Source organism: Nicotiana tomentosiformis, chromosome 1, assembly GCF_000390325.3.
Source record: "Nicotiana tomentosiformis chromosome 1, ASM39032v3, whole genome shotgun sequence".
NCBI lineage: Eukaryota > Viridiplantae > Streptophyta > Magnoliopsida > Solanales > Solanaceae > Nicotiana > Nicotiana tomentosiformis.
In genome coordinates, this window is record NC_090812.1 from 77,052,338 (window position 1) to 77,072,930 (window position 20,593).

Below are 20,593 nucleotides of genomic sequence, written 5' to 3' on the forward strand. Positions count from 1 at the left end.
TTCGATGCAAAGTAAAAATTTATATGTAAAAATTAATTAAAATTACAAATAAATAGATATGAACCCATAACTTTAAAAATATAATGGGTGCAATGCTAAAAACTTTAAAAGTTGAACCCATAAGATTTAAATTATGGATTTGCCTCTAGATGCACTAAGCTCCTACTATGTGCGGGATCAACAAAAGAGCCGGACTACAAAGGTCTATTGTATGCAGTCTTATTTCTGCAAGAGATCTAATAAATCTATAGCTAAATAAAAAATAAAAATAAAACGGCTAATAAATACTATTTTAGTTTCTTCAGCAGGCCTTTTGCTAGAACAAGAAAAATATAATACAAAAAATGTAGAGTACAAACAAAAAGGCTTAAGATACAGATGATTTTGTCCATAATGTGAGCTCATCGTTTATCCATAAAACTTGAGAGATGCATGAACTCCGTACAAGTACTGATTCGTTTTATTTGCGCCCATGTGGTGGTAGCCTTAAGAAAAGCACTCTATCATCATTATCTCCTCCTCAATAAGTCCAAAGATCACTTGTAAAACAATCTTAAAAAATACTTGCTACTATAGATACTATTCCTTTCGAAAAAGCTCTTGATCATGTGCCACGTCCCAAAGGCACTAAAGTACTAACTTATTATACATGTTATAAAGTTATTACCATATTTTATTTAAAGAAACATCACTATCTGTTCCGCCTAAAGCTATATTGATTTGGCCCCAATGTCATTGTTTAAGAAACAGGAAAAAAAAGAGGGGGGGGGGGGGGGGGGGAATTGCTTGGATCCCCCTTCCAAAAGAAGTTATAGCTTCCTTAAAAGGAGGTTCTTTAAGAGAACTAAATGGGAAAGTCATCTAGAAGTTAGGCGTGAGTGGGAATGCACTCTCAGGATTTCTTAGCATGGATTGTTATATCTACATTATGTTGAAATATATGTGGCAAGCGTCTAAAAGTTTAAGATGTTCGTTATATTATAAGTAATATATTTTTAATTATTTAATTATATTATGTTTAGACAAGTCCATCATATGTGCCGACCTTATTCTTTTTTCATGAGCTAAACACTTAATCGTGAGGAGACAATCGTACATTTCAATATATATACACACAACACAAGACATTTTGCTACATACATATATGTTTTAATTTATGAAGGGGCTGATATACCTTTTCCTGCAGGTTTTTAATTTAGTTTCTTTTCTCAGTACTACTAGAGGGATATATTCCAACATTATGTCATTGATGGGGGCATCAACCTTTTCCTTTGGTTAGTGTGTGAATATCTCTTTAGTATAAAAGGTTAAACATGTTACTATATAGCTGCTTTTTTATAGCTCAAGTCACTATCATCTAACATACAAGATGCCCACCCAATCTTTTTTTGCTTCAAGATACTTATTTAATTAAGTAATCATATTGAGGGTCGTCCTCCCTTATATTAATCAGAGATTCCCTTTCATGTCCAAAGTGCTGCAATGATCAATGTCTAAGACTTGCTTATTATCGAATGCTTTCTTAATCATTATTAATTGCAGGAAAAACTCTATTTGGTGTGATATCACTACTCTCCTTTAATTTGCTCTAGGACAAAAGCTCCAAACGAGATACTTAAATAGCTAAGGTTATAATGTCATAGAAATGCTTTAAAATTTTTAAAAACATACCACTAATCAATAATTCTAATAAGATGGTCACAAAGCATTACGCGTAATTAACTAGGGAAGACGTATAAAGACAGTGGTACATATTTGTGTTGACAACTCCCAATGAGAAATTAAATATTGTACCACAGTATAACACTAAAACGAGTTTTTTTCTTTGTGTAACCTCGCATCTATGTGATTATAATGCCAGAAAACACGAACAGATGCAAGGATCTAAAAGGCTGTAATTAGATTATTGACGACTTGGAGCTAGTGTTGAACTTTTTACGTGCAACAAGGGGACAACTGTGGTGGGTAAGCATCACTGCCTACTTTCTTGCATGATTTCCTTATGTGATCAAATCCAAAAGAAATCAAGAAAGGGACCTTCCCCACGTTGGCTTTTGGTTGGTCATTGGGGGAGGATGAAGTCACTAAAAGTCTAAAACACCCTAAATATATTAAAAATAAGATTTAATTTATATGTATTGATAGCATAATTTCATGTATAGATATCTTTTAAGTGATTTGTGGGTGTAAAAGTATTTATAACTCGTTAAAAAATGATTCAAGGGTTATCATTTAATTGTTTTTCTGTCCATCAAAATGGATACATGCATGTTGGGCCGGCAAATAAACGAGTAATAAAGAGAAAGTGGCTTCGATGTTGATTATAATCCGACATAATTAATTCCCATAAACAAAGAAAAAACAATGGGGATGAGGGAAATCCATGATAAGACAAACTGCAGAAGCAGAACCAAATATATGCTAACACGGAACGATATTAAATTTGCAGAGGAAAGACCAATAATTCTTCGTTGAAGTTCGAAACAAAAACTACTCCTCTTTTTTCTCTGGAAATCCCTTTTTAACCTTTTTCTTCTCTTTCCCTTTTGTTCAATGTTCAATGTACATTTCTTTAACTTTTACCCTTGCACTACACATGACAAAATACCTAGAGATAAAAGAGATCTTTCATGTTATCAAATTACTTAAAAGATAGGAGTAAAAGATACTCCTACATACAACCCTATCCATACAATAATTGGAATTAGTAATTTAATTTTCATTCTTGTTCAATGTTCAAAGTGCATTGTTTTTTACCTTTGCACTGCTCAAAACCAAATGCTGAGACATAAAAGAGGAGATTAATTAACTTCTATATATGGACAACGTAACAAACGGTATAGTCAAACCTCCCTATATAACAACACTTATCTATAAAAGCAAAGCTTTTCCGGAACCAATTTTCATGTTATTTTATAATATATGTTCTCAATAACAACACTTTGCTATAACATCCAAAAATATTCGGAGCAAATTAGGCTGTTATAATATATGTTATGTTTGACTGTATCACATTAATTACTTAAAGGATAAAAGTAAATATAGGTTATAACCATAATAAGTGAAATTATTTAATCTAAAAATTGACGTAGAATACATGCCTATTAAATACACTAATAAGCATAATTTACACTATTTGTGTACACTATAAGTTAAAATTAAGTTTGCTTCAAGATGATTTTGGGTATTGAATAAATTGCGTACCAGGCATCAAAGCACTAAAAGGATTGGGATAAGAAGGAGCTGTAGTTGTACTAGTGGTAGCAGCAGTAAGTAAATTAGGAGGTTGCTGCTGCTGAAAGGAGCTGCTTTCCCCAGCGGCCATATTATTGTAACGATTCTCAGGTCCTTGATCATATAATATCCCTTTAAAAACATGTCCTGCTATGTTTACCGATGTCTGATAAGCATACTGATCCACCACATTGTCAATTGAACTTACGCGAATACATCGAAATACTGCTGGAAAACTCACTTCCCCCGGAAAATCACCTCCTTCTTCACCTATATATATATATATATATATATATATATATATATATAACAACAAATAATAATTAAATAAAATAGCTTACCAGTCTTTTCCTTTTTTTTCTTTCTTTTTTCTTTTTAGTGCTTAGCTTGTTGGTTATGTAAACTGTGTGAAATTATTTTACACCATTGGTTTAATTAGTTTAAATCATAGGTAGAAATTACTATTTTTTATAGGTTACCGACCACTCTAATACTTATCATAGGAATTTGCCCTTTTAGCTTATAATTAGTGATCTAATTAATTGTGTAACACTTTTGCCAACTCATGGAGCTTTCATGTGGCTAATTAACATGCTATATTTAACAACTAAAAATAAAACGAAAATTCACTGACTGCTAGTGAGCATGGTATAGTACTGCATAAAAAGAAAGCAGCAAATAGCTAGGGTTTCATAGTTTCTGTTCATAGCTATAGTAGATTTAAAAGAGGCAAGCAAAATGCAATGAGTGTGTGAGATCTATATATGTACTATGTAATCAAAGATTGTCTGTGATGACAACAGAAGAGTATGAGCCCTACGCCGTGTTTGAGTTTCAAATGTTGTCTGCACAAATAAGCAACAAAAAAGGGGCAACAGTAGAGTACTAGAAGTGTACCTTGAATTTCATGATTTTCTCTGTATCTTTTATTAGGGTTTGGCCCAGCTTGAAGCTGATATTGCTGTTGTTGAATAGTGGAAAGCTGCTGGTGAAGATGGTGCCGTGGACGCCTTGTGGATACAGGGGCCCAAGTGCTCTTAACGTGCGTTTGGCAATGAAACCCTCGGCTCTTACAGCAAGTTCTGCACCTCAAATATGTGCAATCTTTTTTAGCTTGATTTCCACAATCTTGGCACCTACTACTTGATGATCCTAATTCTACTTCCCTCATCATCATCTTGAAATTACCCTCTTTGATTTTTCCCGAATAACACTCATTTTTGTTGATTTCACCATTTGAGCTTTCCTTTTGAAGAATTATTCTATGTTGTTCAGCCAATTTCTGTTCTTAAATTTGGGAAGGTCCGTTTGTTTTTTTGGTGTTTTTTGTTTTTTTTTCCTCCCAAGAGAGCTCATGGCTCTAGAGTACTATATGTTGGGGGCGTTGAGGATTCTTTTTTCCCCCTTTCTAGCTTTTTTCAGGCACCTTTCCACCAATAGCAAATTTGTTTTTAATTCAAAAAAGAAAAAAAAGGTATGCACTATGAATTTCGGAAATCACCCTACCACAAAGGTGTATTGTATGTAGTACTGCCATGTAATTCTACGAGAGGCTATTTCGAACCCGTGATCTTCTGACTAAACGAAAACAATTTTAGTAGTTATTTCATGGGAACCCCTTTTAATCCGAAAAAGAAACAAAAAGAAAATTTTAATAATTTGCTATGTGTACGTACACGTACTGCAGTGTGAATCATTTGTCCTTCACTCTTCGGAGTTCATTCAGCCATTTTACAACAATACAGTGCTAACAGTTACTGAATCAAATCTAGGTCAAGTCAGGTGCAATTAATATCCCACTGTTGTAACGACGACAAGGCAAGGGGTGTTCCTTTGTTGAAGAAATAATTACTGAGTACTGACTGTTGACTGTTCAGGATAGTATAATCTTAAGAAGAAAAAAGATAAGGACAGAACCATATTAATTACACAACTTACAAATAGTGCTGCCGAAAATAATGTAATAGCTGATGAGTGAATTTCGTGTTATTTTATATCATTGTCCCTTTACAAATTTAAAATTAAGAAAATAATTTTTTTAGATTTTTTATGTGTATATGACAGATCTTTTACAAATAAAAGAAAAATTTTCATGTGTAAAACAAGGGGTAGAGTCATAAAACTAAAAACAAGTTTTTAAGAGTCACAAAACCAATTGACGCGTGAATTTCACCTGCTCTATGTGAATTACCGTATTGCTTATCTTATTTGGTGTGATAATGAGTAGCGAGAAATGTTGAAGAAAAGGAAAAGGAGGACTACTCCTTGTTACTCCGTAAAACCTCAGTTTCCTTGATCTTTCCTGCTTTCCATCTGCCAGCCGCACTAACGACAAACGGGGAGAATAAATAATAAATGTATAGTTTGATACTTAATATTATATTTAATTATGTATTTAATTACGACATGTTATTACTCTATTTTTTTCAACTTACTATATTAGATTGCTACAAAGAACTATTTGTTATTATATTCTGATCAACTTAATCTGATAGTAAAATTCTTGACATTATTAGTGCGTCGAACATATTTAACTCTATATATATATATATATATATATATATATATATATATATATATATATATATATATATATATATATATATATAAATCTAGAAAGCTTAGCCTCCTTTTTCATGTTGTGTATTTTCTCTCTAAATCTTTAATTACTTACCCTTCCCTCATTTCTTCTTTTGGATTTTCGTTAATTTATCTCTATCTTTCTTTTTCACATAATATGTATATAGAATGTGTACATCACTAGTCTTCGTTGTTTGCTTTGATAAAGCCAGACAACTGGATAGGGCAAAAGGCATTTAGAATTTGGGAAACAAGTAGCTGCTAGCTTGGTTTGCTAAAGGAGCATGTTTTTGCTTCAAAACTAGATAAACATATTCCTAACAAAATTGCGAGTTTTGAGGTTAACAAACATGTCTCTCCAACTATATATGACTACAAATTTGTTCCATTTGATTGCCGTAGCTATAATAATAGACAATTAAGGGAGATACGATAGTGCAGAATTAATTATCTAGTGCTAATTAAGTTGAGCTCTGTTTATATGAAATTCTGTAAAATGGTCAAATATTTTGGCAAAAGAAATTTCAAAAGATATTTTTTTTATATTATATATATATATTTTTAAATCCCTCATAATTAAGAGGATTTTTAGTGTTTTCATACATTTCCTCAAACGTGACTCGAATCCAGATCGTTATCCCTCCAGCGTGACTCGAATCCAGAACCTAACGATTGTGGGTGGAAGTAGCATTTGAGAAAGCCTAATTTATCAAAAGATATTAGTTGATCCGGCAAGTTTGGCAGTTCTCTATCTCTCTGTGTTTTTCCTTTTTGGTTGATTCGGTGGCTCGGTTTCAATGGGTACCACAAGAAAAATAGATAAACGGGAGTCAATGTGGTAGCCTACATTATTGGTCCATTACCATTCTCTTCATGGTTAAGTTATCCACGTGTTTGTTTGATAATGTAACTTGTAGGGGCGCGGGAAGGGTTGCGACTTGAGACATCTGTTGTCTGTCAACCAAGATCCATTAAATTATTTGTGTTTAAAATCAGAAAATCAGAGAAACGATAAAATGTTAGTTCAATAAATAAAGCAATAAAATAAACGGAACATTTGTAGTATTGGTAATAAAAATTACAAAATTGCATCGAACTCAATAAACGTAACAAATTACGCTTGGCATTTATATTTATTTTCAAAAAATAATACAAATGAGGACAAACATCCTAATTTATAAGCAATGAAAGTGTGGGATGAAGAGGTGACACCCAAAAAGTATTTTTTTTCATTCACACCTTATTAAAAATTCAACAATAAATTTTCATGCTAATTTTAGTTTATACGGGTGAATGAACGGTCATTTATTAATTTTCCATAAAACTAAAAGCATTTAAAACCGTCGAAATGGACTTATCTGGTGATGCTAACTCGATACATTTCACTAGTTGAGCGGGGTTAAATTAGCATTATTTCGATCCATTTAAAACGAGACTTTTCAATTTAATCTCAATTAGGCTGCTGGCTTAAAGTGTTGGTTTGTACTGGTCCGTGAGGCTGGACAAACTTACAACTCATATCTACAGAGAAAAATAAAACAATCAAAGCAATAATTGTTATAAATAGAATTATATTTAAATTGAATGTCTATATTTTAGAGAGATTTTAGGGTTTGTCACTTTGTGGCTAAGTTACTTTTTTTCTATAAATAGAGGGGTTTTATTCTATTGTAATTAATCCCAAATTAATAAGAATTCTCGCTCTATTTTTCTCTTCAATACTCTACTTCTTCTTCTTTTATTGTTTTATAACATGTTATCAACACAAAACTCTAACCAATTGAGTAGAGGCATCTGCTTTGGTCACCAGTGTCACGACCCCAAAATCAACCGTCGTGATGGCGCCTATCGTGGAACTAGGCCATCCTCAACTCAATAACCTAACTCTAACAACAATAAGTTTGAAAACGTTAACGGAAGCATTTAACATTAAAGAAAAACTGTTTAAAACATATGAAAATCCCAAAGTGATACAATCCAGCCCAAAACCAAGGTGTCATTGAATACATGAGCGTCTACTTTAGAATACAGTCCACTATAGTGTCTAGAGAAATAAACTGAAAATACAACTGGTGATAAAGGAGGAGAGTCAAGGCTTGCGAACACCATGCAACTACCTTGGTAGTCTCCGAATTCTGAAGCCGCAATCAGCAACCACCGCCGTGACCAAAAACGCTTGGATCTGTACACGAGGTGCAGGGAGTAACGTGAGTACATCAAACTCAGTAAGTAACAAGTCCAAACTTTGGACTGAAAGGTAGTGACGAACTTAACCGATACAGACAAAATAGAAATAACTGAACAGAAACGTAGGCATGCTTCCAAATTAAATAGGCAACTCAAAACAGTAAAGTGAGACAGATCCGAACAGTGTAAAGAATATAATTCTGCTATCTCTACATGCCAATGCACATGCTGTATGTGATGCACCATGCTGTCAGCCTCATGTGCTCACACTCTCGAATGCCCAACCACTCGGTACTGTATATGGCCCATACGGCCCGGGAAGATCCATCCCAGAACATATACATCACTGACTATAAGTCACCCAGTACCGAGGAAGGCCAATCCAGCCCTGTGTAGAAGATCCATCTCCGGGTATCAAGTACTTGAGATAAGATCCATGTCCAAGAAAGATCCATCCCTCAATAATATCAATCGCGCTCACTAGGCGTGTGTTACAGACTCCGGAGGGGCTCCTACATCTCAAGCGTTATCATAATCATCAATATAACCACTGCGGCGTGCAGCCCGATCCCATAACTATTACTCATAACCAGGCACTCGGCCTTACTCAATCATCAACCTCTCCATTCTCACCACGGGCCCACAATGTCATGAAAACAACCCGGAACAATAATATGATAAATTAATAAATAACTGAGACCGATGTATGATATAAAAATGTATGGTCATGACTGAGTATGAAATAGTAAATGAAATTAGTGAGATGACAGCAAGAAACGACCGCTAAGGACCCAACCAATACCGGCACAAAGCCTAAACATGATGTCTAGCACAATCTACAGCTCAACTACTTTATCACCTGATGAAAATATGGATATCAACAGGATAAAGTCACTAAACGGTGTCGTGGAATCACCAGGTCATAATTGTCATGGTGCATGCCCGCACGCCCGTCACTTGGCATGTGCGTCACCTCAATACCAATCACATAACACATAACTTGGGGTTTCGAACCCTCAAAACCAAGTTTGAAAGCGTTACTTACCTCAAATCAAGCAAAGTCCTACTCCGGAATACCTTTGCCTCTCAATTCGGCCTCTGAACATCCCGAATCTAGCCACAAGTAATACAATACGATCAATATGGACTAAAGGAATTAATTCCACAAGAAAAATACCAAATTATAGCCAAAAATCTGAAATTGACTCAAATCCGGCCCTCAGGCCCACGTCTCGAAATCCGATAAAAGTTACAAAACTCAAAAGCCTATTCACTCACGAGTCTAACCATATGAAATTCATCAAAATCCGACATCATTTGGTCCTTCAAACCCTCAAATTACATTCTCCAAAATTCCAAGCCCTAATCCCCAATTTTCACTCCCAAATTCCACTAATTAGAGGATAAAATAACGAAAAAACATCATAGTTAAGAGTATTAGAGCTCAAGCAACTTACCTAACTGAAAAAACCTTGAATCCCCTTCAAAGTCACTCCAAAAGCTCCAAGAACCAACTTGAAAATGGTGGAAATGAACAAAAATTCGCGAAGTCTTCTATTTATAGTTTCTGCCTAGGCTTTTCGCACCTACGACTCAGAATTCGCACCTGCGGTGCCGCATTTGCGCAAAAACCTCCGCACCTACGGAAAATCACTTAAATCACCAACTCCGCGCCTGCGCTCCCTATCCGCATCTGCGACCTCGCAGGTGCGGAAAAGATCTCGCACATGCAGCCACTTCCTGACTTCCTCTCTTTCGCTTCTGCGGGCACCTACCCGCTTTTGCGGGCTCGCAGATGTGCACACCCACTCGCACCTGTGATTCTCCCCAGTTCAACACAATCTCGCATCTGCGTCAGTCCCACCGCACCTGCGACGTCACACCTGCGGCCCTACCCTCGCAGGTGCGATTACACGAGCAACAACCAACTTCAGCAATTCTCCAAACTTCAAACTTAATCCGTTAACCACCCGAAACACACCCGAGGCCCTTGGGGCCTCAACCAAATATGCCAACAAGTCCTATAACCCCATATAAACTTAGTCGAACCTTTGAATCACTAAAACCAACATCAAAACACTAAATTACCCTCGGATTCAAGCCTAAGAACTTCTAAACTTTCGAATTCCACCAACGACGCCGAAACCTACCAAACCACGTCCGAATGACCTCAAATTTTACACACACGTCACAAATGACACCACGAACCTAATCTAACTTTCGAAAATCCATTCCGACTCCGATATCAAATTTTTCACTCCCGACCGAAATCGCCAAATTTCCAACTTTCGGCAATTCAAGCCTAATTCCACTACGGACCTCTAAATCACATTCCGGATGCGCCCCCAAATTCAAAATCACCTAACGGAGCTAACGTAATCATCAAAATTCGAATCCGAGACCGTTTATACATAAGTCAACATCCAGTTGACTTTTCCAACTTAAGCTTCCAGATAAGAGATTAAGTGTCTCATTTCACTCTGAAACCACTCCGAACCCGAACCAACTAATCTGGTATATCATGACATAGCTAAAGAGCACAAAAGAAACAGAAATGGGAAAAAAAGGGGCTATAACTCTCGAAACGACCGGCCGGGTCGTTACAACCAGGCTTTGGGATACATGCATGGTGCTCAACTTATATATATAATATTAAGCATAATAATTGTCAATTGTTGCATAAACTTCCTTCAGGAATAAATTCTGGAATGAAGGTAAGTATTTTACCTTTTTTTTCCTTTCAAATTCTTGAAATTCTATAATTTGATTTTAAATACCAGCAAAGACAATAAATTTTGATTATAACTATAATAGAGTTTGTAAGAAATTATAACACCCGGAGTGGTAAAATTTCTATGTCTTGCCATGATCAAATTCATGTATGATTATGAGCACAAGAAGTCGAAACCCGTCCCATTGAATTTTCTTTATTCTCTCGTTCCCTTATGAAAATGCGGTAGCAATATGTAATAAATCTCAAAAAAGATAAAGTTATTACCGTGAAGGTATCAATGAATTTGGACGTGGCAATAGACGAAATTATGATCGTCATCATTATGGTAATGAGAATAATAAGGATTCTCAAAATAATCCTTTACTCTGTGAAAGTAATGTTTGTCATCGATTTGACATGAGATTTTGTAAAGCACATATAGATGATTATGGTCCATTCAAAATTTGAATATGACAAAATGTGATTTATGAATACATATTCATTCTTGGAAGAATATGGACGTATTAGTGGTAGTGAATATACCACATTCACCTCTAGAAGGAGTTTTGAGATGATATAAGAAAATAATGTCATTATTATGGCATGAATGGTCATTGGCCGCGTACCTATTGTACGCCAAAATACTTTGAAAATGTGATTATTAATGGATAATAGTAATACAACAAACAAATCCTCCATATAATTTTAACCATGACCATAATGTTATAACTTTCTCTTTGAAAGAGATATTCACCATATGGATGTTGATGAATATGAAGTAGTAGTACAAAATTAAATGAGAGCTCTGCAAGAGCCAATTATTACTATTTTGGAGGAATAAAATTAATTATCAATATGGCATTATGTTGTAGTAAGTCTGAAAGAAACTTAATTGAGTTTCTAAAGTAGTCGCGAAAGCGGTTGGTTAAATTGAGACTATAAATAATGAAAAGATTTAATATCTTTTATTACTATAACTTATAACGGGGTAATATGTATGTGAAAAGCTACTCCTTTTATTCTCGAGTTTGTACTACACAAATAAAAGAATAACATAATAAAGTGGATGTTTATTGATATAAAAACTCATATAATAATAAACTTAAAATTTATTGATAATTGCACACGTCATGGTATAAACCTGAAGTTTATCAGTATTGATAATTTATTCAGTTAGCATAATTGGATTAGCCATGTTAATTTAAGTATGATGTGCAAAAATAAAAGAGAATTCACATGGGTAAATATTAAATAACTAGAATTTGTTTTACGAATTCTCTTATGTTGCTTGTTCTCATTAATTAATAGACCAACATAAGATGCATCTATGAGATGGTTACATGTAAAATTATTATTAACCCGCAACCTGGTGTTTGCGAGGTAAGTTGCTCAATAATTAAATTTAGAGCATAATTTTCAGATTTTCTATTCAAGAAGTCCATCTTGATAAGTTGGTTTACACCCAGTTGGTTTAGCAAAATGATTTATTGATTGCCCCCACTTAATAGCTAAACTATTGCTTATGAGAACAAAGTTATCTATATATTACATTCTCCATTCACAAGTGGTTCAGGGTCAGAAATCAAATAATCCCATCTTATTGTTGTTGATGTGCGGTGTATATTTTGATTAACACTATAACGCACAAAGGTGGGTTTCCAATGTTGAGGAAGCAAGTTAGTTTTTCTAACATGAGAGGGAGACATGATAAATAGTTGAGAAAAAGTTACGTGGAATGAATTATCATTTGTACATCTAGATCCTCGAATAAGATAATACGAACTTGAAGTTCATAAAAAGATAATTCATCTGCAATATATTGCAAAGCATGCTAGACGCATTTGCTGACCCAAATAAAGTAACTATATTATCATTGCAAATACTCATATTAGAATAATAAGTCCTCGAAGGACAAAGCCTACGGTACGCTTAAAGCGTATAGACAAATTTGAATAGAATTGGTTTCATATGAAAGACATGAAAACACTTAAGTATAAAGCCAATGACGTGTGCAATTACTTTTATTTATCTTATATGTCTGGCATGACATGAAAACTTGATATGCATCTAAAGTCTATTTATATGGCTTATTTAACTATACTTATGTGACAATCCCTGAAGATTTAAATCGCTTAAAGCATATACAATTTTTAGTCCTGAAGTACCACATCCCAAGTGCAATTTGTGCACATATGTATCTTGCTATAACTATAAGCATGATAATGTGATAGCGAGAATACCTCTATGGAGATATTGAAAAGCCATTCCACGACTTTATATGAAGACATTATATATCTATCAACAATGATGATTTCAATTTGTAATATATTCATTCAAGTTAATATGGCTGATTTGTTTATCGAATCTCTACCAACGATCTTTTGAAGATGGTGTACAAGATTGGAATGCGAATGTTCAAAAATGTGAATTGATTGTCTCATCAGGGGGAGTTAATGCGCGTTGTACTCTTTTTTCCTTACAAGGTTTTGTTCTATTGGGTTTTCCTTGCAAGATTTTTACCGAGACAACCAAAAGACGTATTGTTAGATATGTGTACTCTTTTTCTTTCACTAGAATTTTTTTCCAATGGATTTTATTTTAGTTAAGATTTTAACGAGGCACATTATTTGTTGAATAGACATTCAAGGGGGAGTGTTATAAATAGAATTATATTTAAGGTGAATGTCTATATTTTAGAGAGATTTTAGGGTTTGTTACTTTGTGGCTAAGTTACTTTTTCCCTATAAATAGAGGAGTTTTATTCTATTGTAATTAATCCAAAATCCATAAGAATTCCCGCTCTACTTTTCTATGCAATACTCTTCTTCTTCTTTTATTGTTTTATAAAAATAATATTCTTTTTCTTCTATAACGATTGCTTTACTTAATTACAATCAATGTTTAATCAATGTGCAAAAACTCAAGTTAAAGATTGCACACCAGATTTGGCTCATCATGTTGTTCTAGACCAAATAAGTGTGTGATTTTACTATTAAATTTGCTACAACTTTTTGCTCTTTCTGGATTACGCAATAAAAAAAAAAACTACAATTTATCATATTTATATATATCTATTTATATATATATATCTATATTATATTAAAGTACGAGCCCCTTAATAAAATACTACTAGAAATACGCTAAAAACGGACCCAAAAAAAGACCAAAGTTGGTCGGTTATAGCCAATTACTGACCAAAATGCGACCATTAGGGTGTGGACGGTGTTTTGATGGTCGGAATGGATTATCGACCAAAGTTAGTCGAAAATTACCGATCAATATTGGTCGGTAGCTTAAAACGACCATCTGCCAATATTAATTACTTACTGACCAACTTTGGTTGGAAATATATTTTATTAATTTAATTTTACGACCAAAGTTGGTCGGTTTAACTAAATTATATTTTTTTATTAATTATTAAAATAAAATAAAAAAAGGACCAACTTTGATCGGTAATTGAATATATATATTTTTTTAAAATAATTAAAATTAAACATTACCGACCAACTATGGTCGGTAACCTCAACAGTGCAGACAAAATACCGACCAAAGTTGGTCGGTAATGTTGAATTCTGGGAATTCAATGTTCATTAACCGACCAACTTTGGTCGGTATTTTAGAATAATATTTTTAAAATTAAAAACTGACCAACTTTGGTCGGTTATTCTGGGTTTAATTTTGGCATAAAATGCCTGTTTGGGCAGCTACACCACCTGCCAGCATACCAATACACCTAATAATAACTGAATTATAACAATAACAACAACAACACAACAACAACAACAATACAACAACCAAAACATTCAATAAATACTTTAAAACTAACAAATTAAAGTTCAATTGAACATAAAAATTCAAAACCAAGTTAAAACTAATTACAACTAGTTCAAAACTGGTTTTATTTGTCTAGTTCAAAGTATATAAAAGTCAAGAGGTATTTTCTACAATATCATCATCATCGTCTGATGAACTTTCATTTACAAGACGGTATAGAGAATGGTCTTGTGGAGAACGGGAAGAACGATCACGGGGAGGACGGGAAGAACGATCACAGGGAGGACGGGAGGAACGTCCACGTGGAGGTCGACCCTATGAAGATGACTCACGAGATCGGGGTAACGAAAAAGCTCCAGTAGATAGGAGAGTTCTGATCTAAGCTTGCATGCCAAGGAATTGAGCATCTCTAAGCCTTTCTCTTTCCTTGGACGCTTCTAGCTCGGATGTGAGCTTTGTCACTGTCTCCCGCTGTCACGACCCAAAATTCCACCACAGGAGTCGTGATGACACCTAGTCTCTAAGACTAGGTAAGCCGATTTTCATTGCATTTTTGAAGCCATTTTTTTAAAATTAAATAAGTAACCAAAACTAACAGCAAAAATAATTACAATATACAACCTTCCCAAGACTGGTAGTATTGAGTCACGAACTCTAACTGAATACATAGATTACGAGGACCGAATATACAATACTATTTGATTACAAGTTAACAGTACAATGAAATGAAAGGACTCCAAGGAACTGCAACGATCAAGCAGCTCTACCTTGAATCCTTACGATCCCGCTTTAACTCTGCTCAAGTCATTTATCTTCAATACTTGACTCTGCACAAAAATGTGCAGAAGTGTAGAGTGAGCACACCACAGCGGTGCCCAGTAAGTATCAAGACTAACCTCAATGGAGTAGAGACGAGGTACAGTCAAGACACTCACTAGTCTAATAACCTCTGCAATATAATATACAAAATAATAGAAAACAAATAATAATAAAGGCAGGATAAAACAACCAGTGATATGCACAACAGACAACAAGAACACCATTAATATCACTCAACAATTAATAAACACAATTACATCCAATTAAATCAAGCCCTTCAAATAAATGTCATCTACATAGTTCTTCCAGATAACTTTCTTTCAAATATAATTCTCTCAAATAATTATTTTTTAAATATAATTCTTTCAATAAATCTTTTCAAATACAATTTTCTCAAATAAATATCTTTCAAAATATAATTCTTTTATATGATACTTTCTAAGTTAAAATCCTTTCAAATAAATATTTTGAATATAATTCTTTCAATTAAAAAGTCACCATGTGACACCTCATTTTAAAATCATCAAAATACGGGTCTCAGCCCATTTTAATATTTTTCGTAAATACGGGTCTCAGCCAATTTTCATATTTTCATGGCACCTCGTCCCCATAATTAAATCATCATATCTACCCGACACCTCGTGCTCTCATTTCATATCACAACTGCACCGACAATTCACGTGCCAAATATCATTATCATTTCATCACAGCACCTCGTGCCCACATTTTTATATCACAACTGCACGGACAATTCACGTGCCAATATCCCTATCTCATATCACAATTCACGGCACCTCGTGCCCACATTTCATTTTATAAACCGCCTGGAAATAGCCACAGGCTCCCAATTTCAACATAAATCAGATTATTATCAATTTACTAACAACTAGACAAGTTGCACAAGGTATAAAAATAAACACAAGAAAATCACATCACATGAAAATTGTCAACACCACAACCCCACATCATCACATATCGTCCCTGACAATAGCCACCCTTATCGCTCCTATTGCCACCCTTATCGCTCCTATAACCACCCTTATTGCTCCGCCCAGACGATATCAATAGCCACCCTTATCGCTCCTATTGCCACCCTTATCGCTCCTATAACCACCCTTATCGCTCCGCCCAGACAATATCAATAGCCAACAAACACAACAGTGAAATGCCACCCTTATAACCATATAATATCAAAGGTGAAATGCTACCCTTATCTCCCCAAAATAACAACTCACACATACAATAATTTACACGGGAAATTATCACAACAATATAACAAAAATCAATTCATATCACAATTTCCCCAATGGCCACAACCAAATTTCAAAGCTACAACCAAGTCAATTAATTTCACAATAAATAGCCAAATGCTTCACACAATGTGTACAACACCCAGAAATAATCAATAGAGATAGAAATTACTCAGCATAAAGTAAGTCTTCATGAAAGATCAAATTTTCAATAATTATATAAACACCCCTTCTTAAGATCATTTAATTAATTATTCGTAGAGGGAAAAATCCAAAATGAAATTAAATTCCAATAATTATCAAACCAGCAAATTCACGAAATTTCATAAATAATCAACTAACAATCACATCACATTGTCATATAATAACAGATTCAACAACAAGAGTTTGCACATATAAACCAAGTACGTACTCGTCACCTCGCGTACATGGTTTTCAATTACCCAAGTTGCACATAAGACTCAATGCCTAAGGGGAATTTCCCCCACTCGAGGTTAAACAAGACACTTACCTCTTTGAAGTTATGTCGATGTTCTAAAATCGCCTTCTTGCTTGAATTGACCTCCTGACAGCTCAAATCTATCCAAATTAATTGTATAACTTCATTAAAATTCATCAAAAATAATTCCGGATAATAATACGTCGACTTAAAAATTTATTCTAAAAAGTCAACAAAAGTCAACGCGAGACCCGCCTCTCGGAACCCGACCTAATTTTCATGAAATCCGAACACCCATTCCGATACGAGTTCAACCATACCAATTTTATCGAATTCCAATAACAAATCGACCTCCAAATCTTAAATTTTCGTTTTTGGAAGATTTTACAAAAATCTTGATTTTTCTTCCATTAAATCCGAATTAAATGATGGATTCAAAGACATAATCATGGAAATTAATCAAAACTGGATAAGAATCACTTGCCCCAAACACCCACGCAAGAATCTCTCCAAAAATTGCCTTCTACCGAGCTCCAACTTTGATTTTTGAGTTATGAACTCAAACCCCCGTTTTTGGGACTTTTAATTCTGCCCAGATACACCTTCTTCGCGTTCGCGACCATTCCTTCGCGTTTGCGAAGGCCAAAAATCCAGCTGCCTCCAATCTTTCTTCGTGTTCGCGTGAGCGAAGGCCAACTGCTTCTTCCCTATCATTTCCTCTTCGCGTTTGCGAAGTTCTCGTCACGTTCGCGATGACCAGCTGATCAACTCCTTCGCGTTCGCGTTCCACGCTTCGCGAAGACCAAATGACCCCAGGCCCCTATCTTCCTTTCTTCTTCGCGTTTGCGTTGCCTGGGCCGCGTTCGCAAAGGCTTGCCATGCTCCTTCTTCGCGTTCACAGCTTCGCGAACCGTTCGCGAAGGATAAATCATCAGCCCCTCAAATTCCTCTTTACGAACGCGGGACTCCCTTCGCGTTCGCGAAGAAGGCAACCAGACTTCAGCAACAGCAGTCCAAACAACTCCAATTTGGTCCGAAACCACCCCAAAACACACCCGAGCCCCCTGGACCCCGTCCAATCATGCCAACCAGTCCCATAACATATCACAGACTCGCTCGAGATTTCAAATCACATCAAATTATGCCGAAAATACAAATCGCACCACAAATCTAACTTATGAACTTCAAAAACTTCCAACTTCTAAAACTCGTGCCGAAACCTATCAAACCAACCCGAAATGACGTCAAATTTTGCAGGCAAGTCCCAAATAACATAACGGAGCTGTTCCAACTCTCGGAATAGCATTCCGACCCCGATATCAAAAAGTCAACCCCCGGTCAAACTTTCTAAAATTTTGAGTTTCGCCATTTCAAGCTTAATTCCACTACGGACCTCCAAATAATTTTCCGGACACGCTCCTAAGTCCAAAATCATCATACGGAGCTAACAAAACTGACAGAACTCCATTCCGGAGTCGTCTTCATATAGTTCTGACTACGGTAAAAATTCTAAGACTTAATCTCCCTCTTTAGGAACTAAGTGTCCCAAATCACTCTGAATCATCCGTAATTCAAACTCGACCACACACGCGGGTCATAATACATATTGCGAGGCTGTTCGAAACCTTAAGTCACTGAACGAGACGTAAATTCTTAAAATGACAAGTCGGGTCGTTACACCCGCATAGTGGAGAGGCTCTCCCTATTAAGTTGTTCCCCTTGTGAGGAAGTCCCTATTCCTTGTATTCCATACTTATAGCGATGGAATGTTTTAGTAGGAAACCTGTATACCTTCCCCCATTTTGGACCACCAACAGACTCCAACCATATTCTTTCAGCATCCTCGTCCGAAGGTTGGGTTGGCTCACCCGATTCCCCAATTAGATGACTACGGATGAATTCCTCCACGTTACTTTGGTAGCGACCCTATATTATTTTAAATTAAATCAGTATTTCAAAATTTTTATAAAAGTAAATTATAATACTTAAAGAAAATTGAAAGCTTACATATGCAGTCGAGGCCCGGTCCTCGACCCACCTATCTTGATCCCCCTCTTTCTTCTTCTTCTTCACAATATGCGTCTCCTTGAATAGCTCATCATGGCTCATTGGACACCCATACTTCTTTTCCTGAAAACAAATTAATTTAGTTAATAAACAGAATAGATATACTTAGAAAAGTAAAATAATTTAAGCAATTACGTACCAATCTTCTTTTTATTGTCCCTAGGCTGATCGCACCTCCAGTGTGCAAGGAGCATCCCTTCTCGGATGCGCGATCTTTTTTTCCTTTTTCGCTCCTCTCTAAGAACTCCACGATAAGCCACTTCCTTTGCAAATCATTCCACAAATTCTCAAGTAACCATCCAGGCCTCTTGTTCTTCTTTCTAGCATCCGAGAAAGCATCCGCCAATCTCTTGCGAGCTTTATGATAAAAATTTGCAGTCACTTTCGCGCTATAGCGGTCTTCCCATATACATTTGCTCTATATTTCAAAAATTAAATATTAGATGGAAACATCATAAATATAAATTATTAAACTATTTAAAAGAACATTTATACCTTAAATTTATTGAAAATTTTCTCCTTCAGCGAGAATGGGCAATCAATCCAAGTTGCATAAGGGCCATCATAAAGCTTTCTGATGGCATTGGTGATTATCTTCGTAGTCTTATTACCCGGCTTGAACCTGCAATTTAACAATAAAAATACATTAATATCTTAGTAAAAATGTTACAAATCAATAGACGCAAAAATAACAAATAACACTTACCCATCACCCTCAGGGACTATGATGATCCTGCCATATCGATCATAATGTACTACCTCGTCGTCATCATCCGAAACATGTGTATCAGAGGCATGTGTAGACGGTGTAGGCGAGTCAGAGCTACTGCCTCGCAGGTGAAGGCCTGCAATAGATGGAGTCGATGATGAAGATGGTTGCAATCCCTGTGATTGTGACATAGCTGGATGCGACCCAAGTGTCACGACCCAAACAAACCTCTGTCGTGATGGCACCTATCGTGGAACTAGACAAGCCGACTCATTTTCAAAACAAACCAATATTTTCATTTCAAAGAAAATTTCAAGATTATTTAACATAAAACCTCCATTTAAAGAGTTCAAATCAAAGAAAAATAGAAGTGCGAAAAAGAAAAGCCCGACATCGGGGTGTTACTAGTCATGAGCATATACTACAATCTGTCTAACAATATCAAGGCTAACTCAGCCCGAAAAATAGCTAAATACAACTAGAGGAAGATAAGAGGGAGAAGAGTAGGGGATGCGATCGCCAAATAGCTACCTTGCTATATCCAAGAAAATCTGCAACCAGAACACTCAGTAACCGCTACCGTGTCCAGCTATACCTGAATCTACACACAAGGTACAAGGAGTAACGCGAGTACGCCAACTCAGTAAGTAACAACAATAAATAAAGACTGAGCAGTAGTGACGAGCAATAAAGCATATAACGTTCATCAGGAAATCTCAGTAAAATACCACATGCTTTTAAAATCAGGATTTGAATCAAACATCTCGTTTAAACCTAGTTCCAGTAAAAATCATTTAAAGATATTTTTCCTACAAAGGCTC

General features: G+C 35.4%; 1 protein-coding gene across 1 annotated transcript; it reads right to left on the minus strand.

The window, feature by feature from the left end:
• Nucleotides 1-3,083: 3,083 nt before the first annotated feature.
• Nucleotides 3,084-4,659, minus strand: LOC104097380 (protein SHI RELATED SEQUENCE 1-like). The gene is made up of 2 exons (XM_009603934.4): nt 4,132-4,659; nt 3,084-3,504 (listed from the first exon to the last, which is right to left on the minus strand). The coding sequence occupies exons 1-2, from the start codon at nt 4,409-4,411 to the stop codon at nt 3,170-3,172; spliced, it is 615 nt and encodes a 204-aa protein (XP_009602229.1). The 5' UTR covers nt 4,412-4,659; the 3' UTR covers nt 3,084-3,169.
• Nucleotides 4,660-20,593: the final 15,934 nt, after the last annotated feature.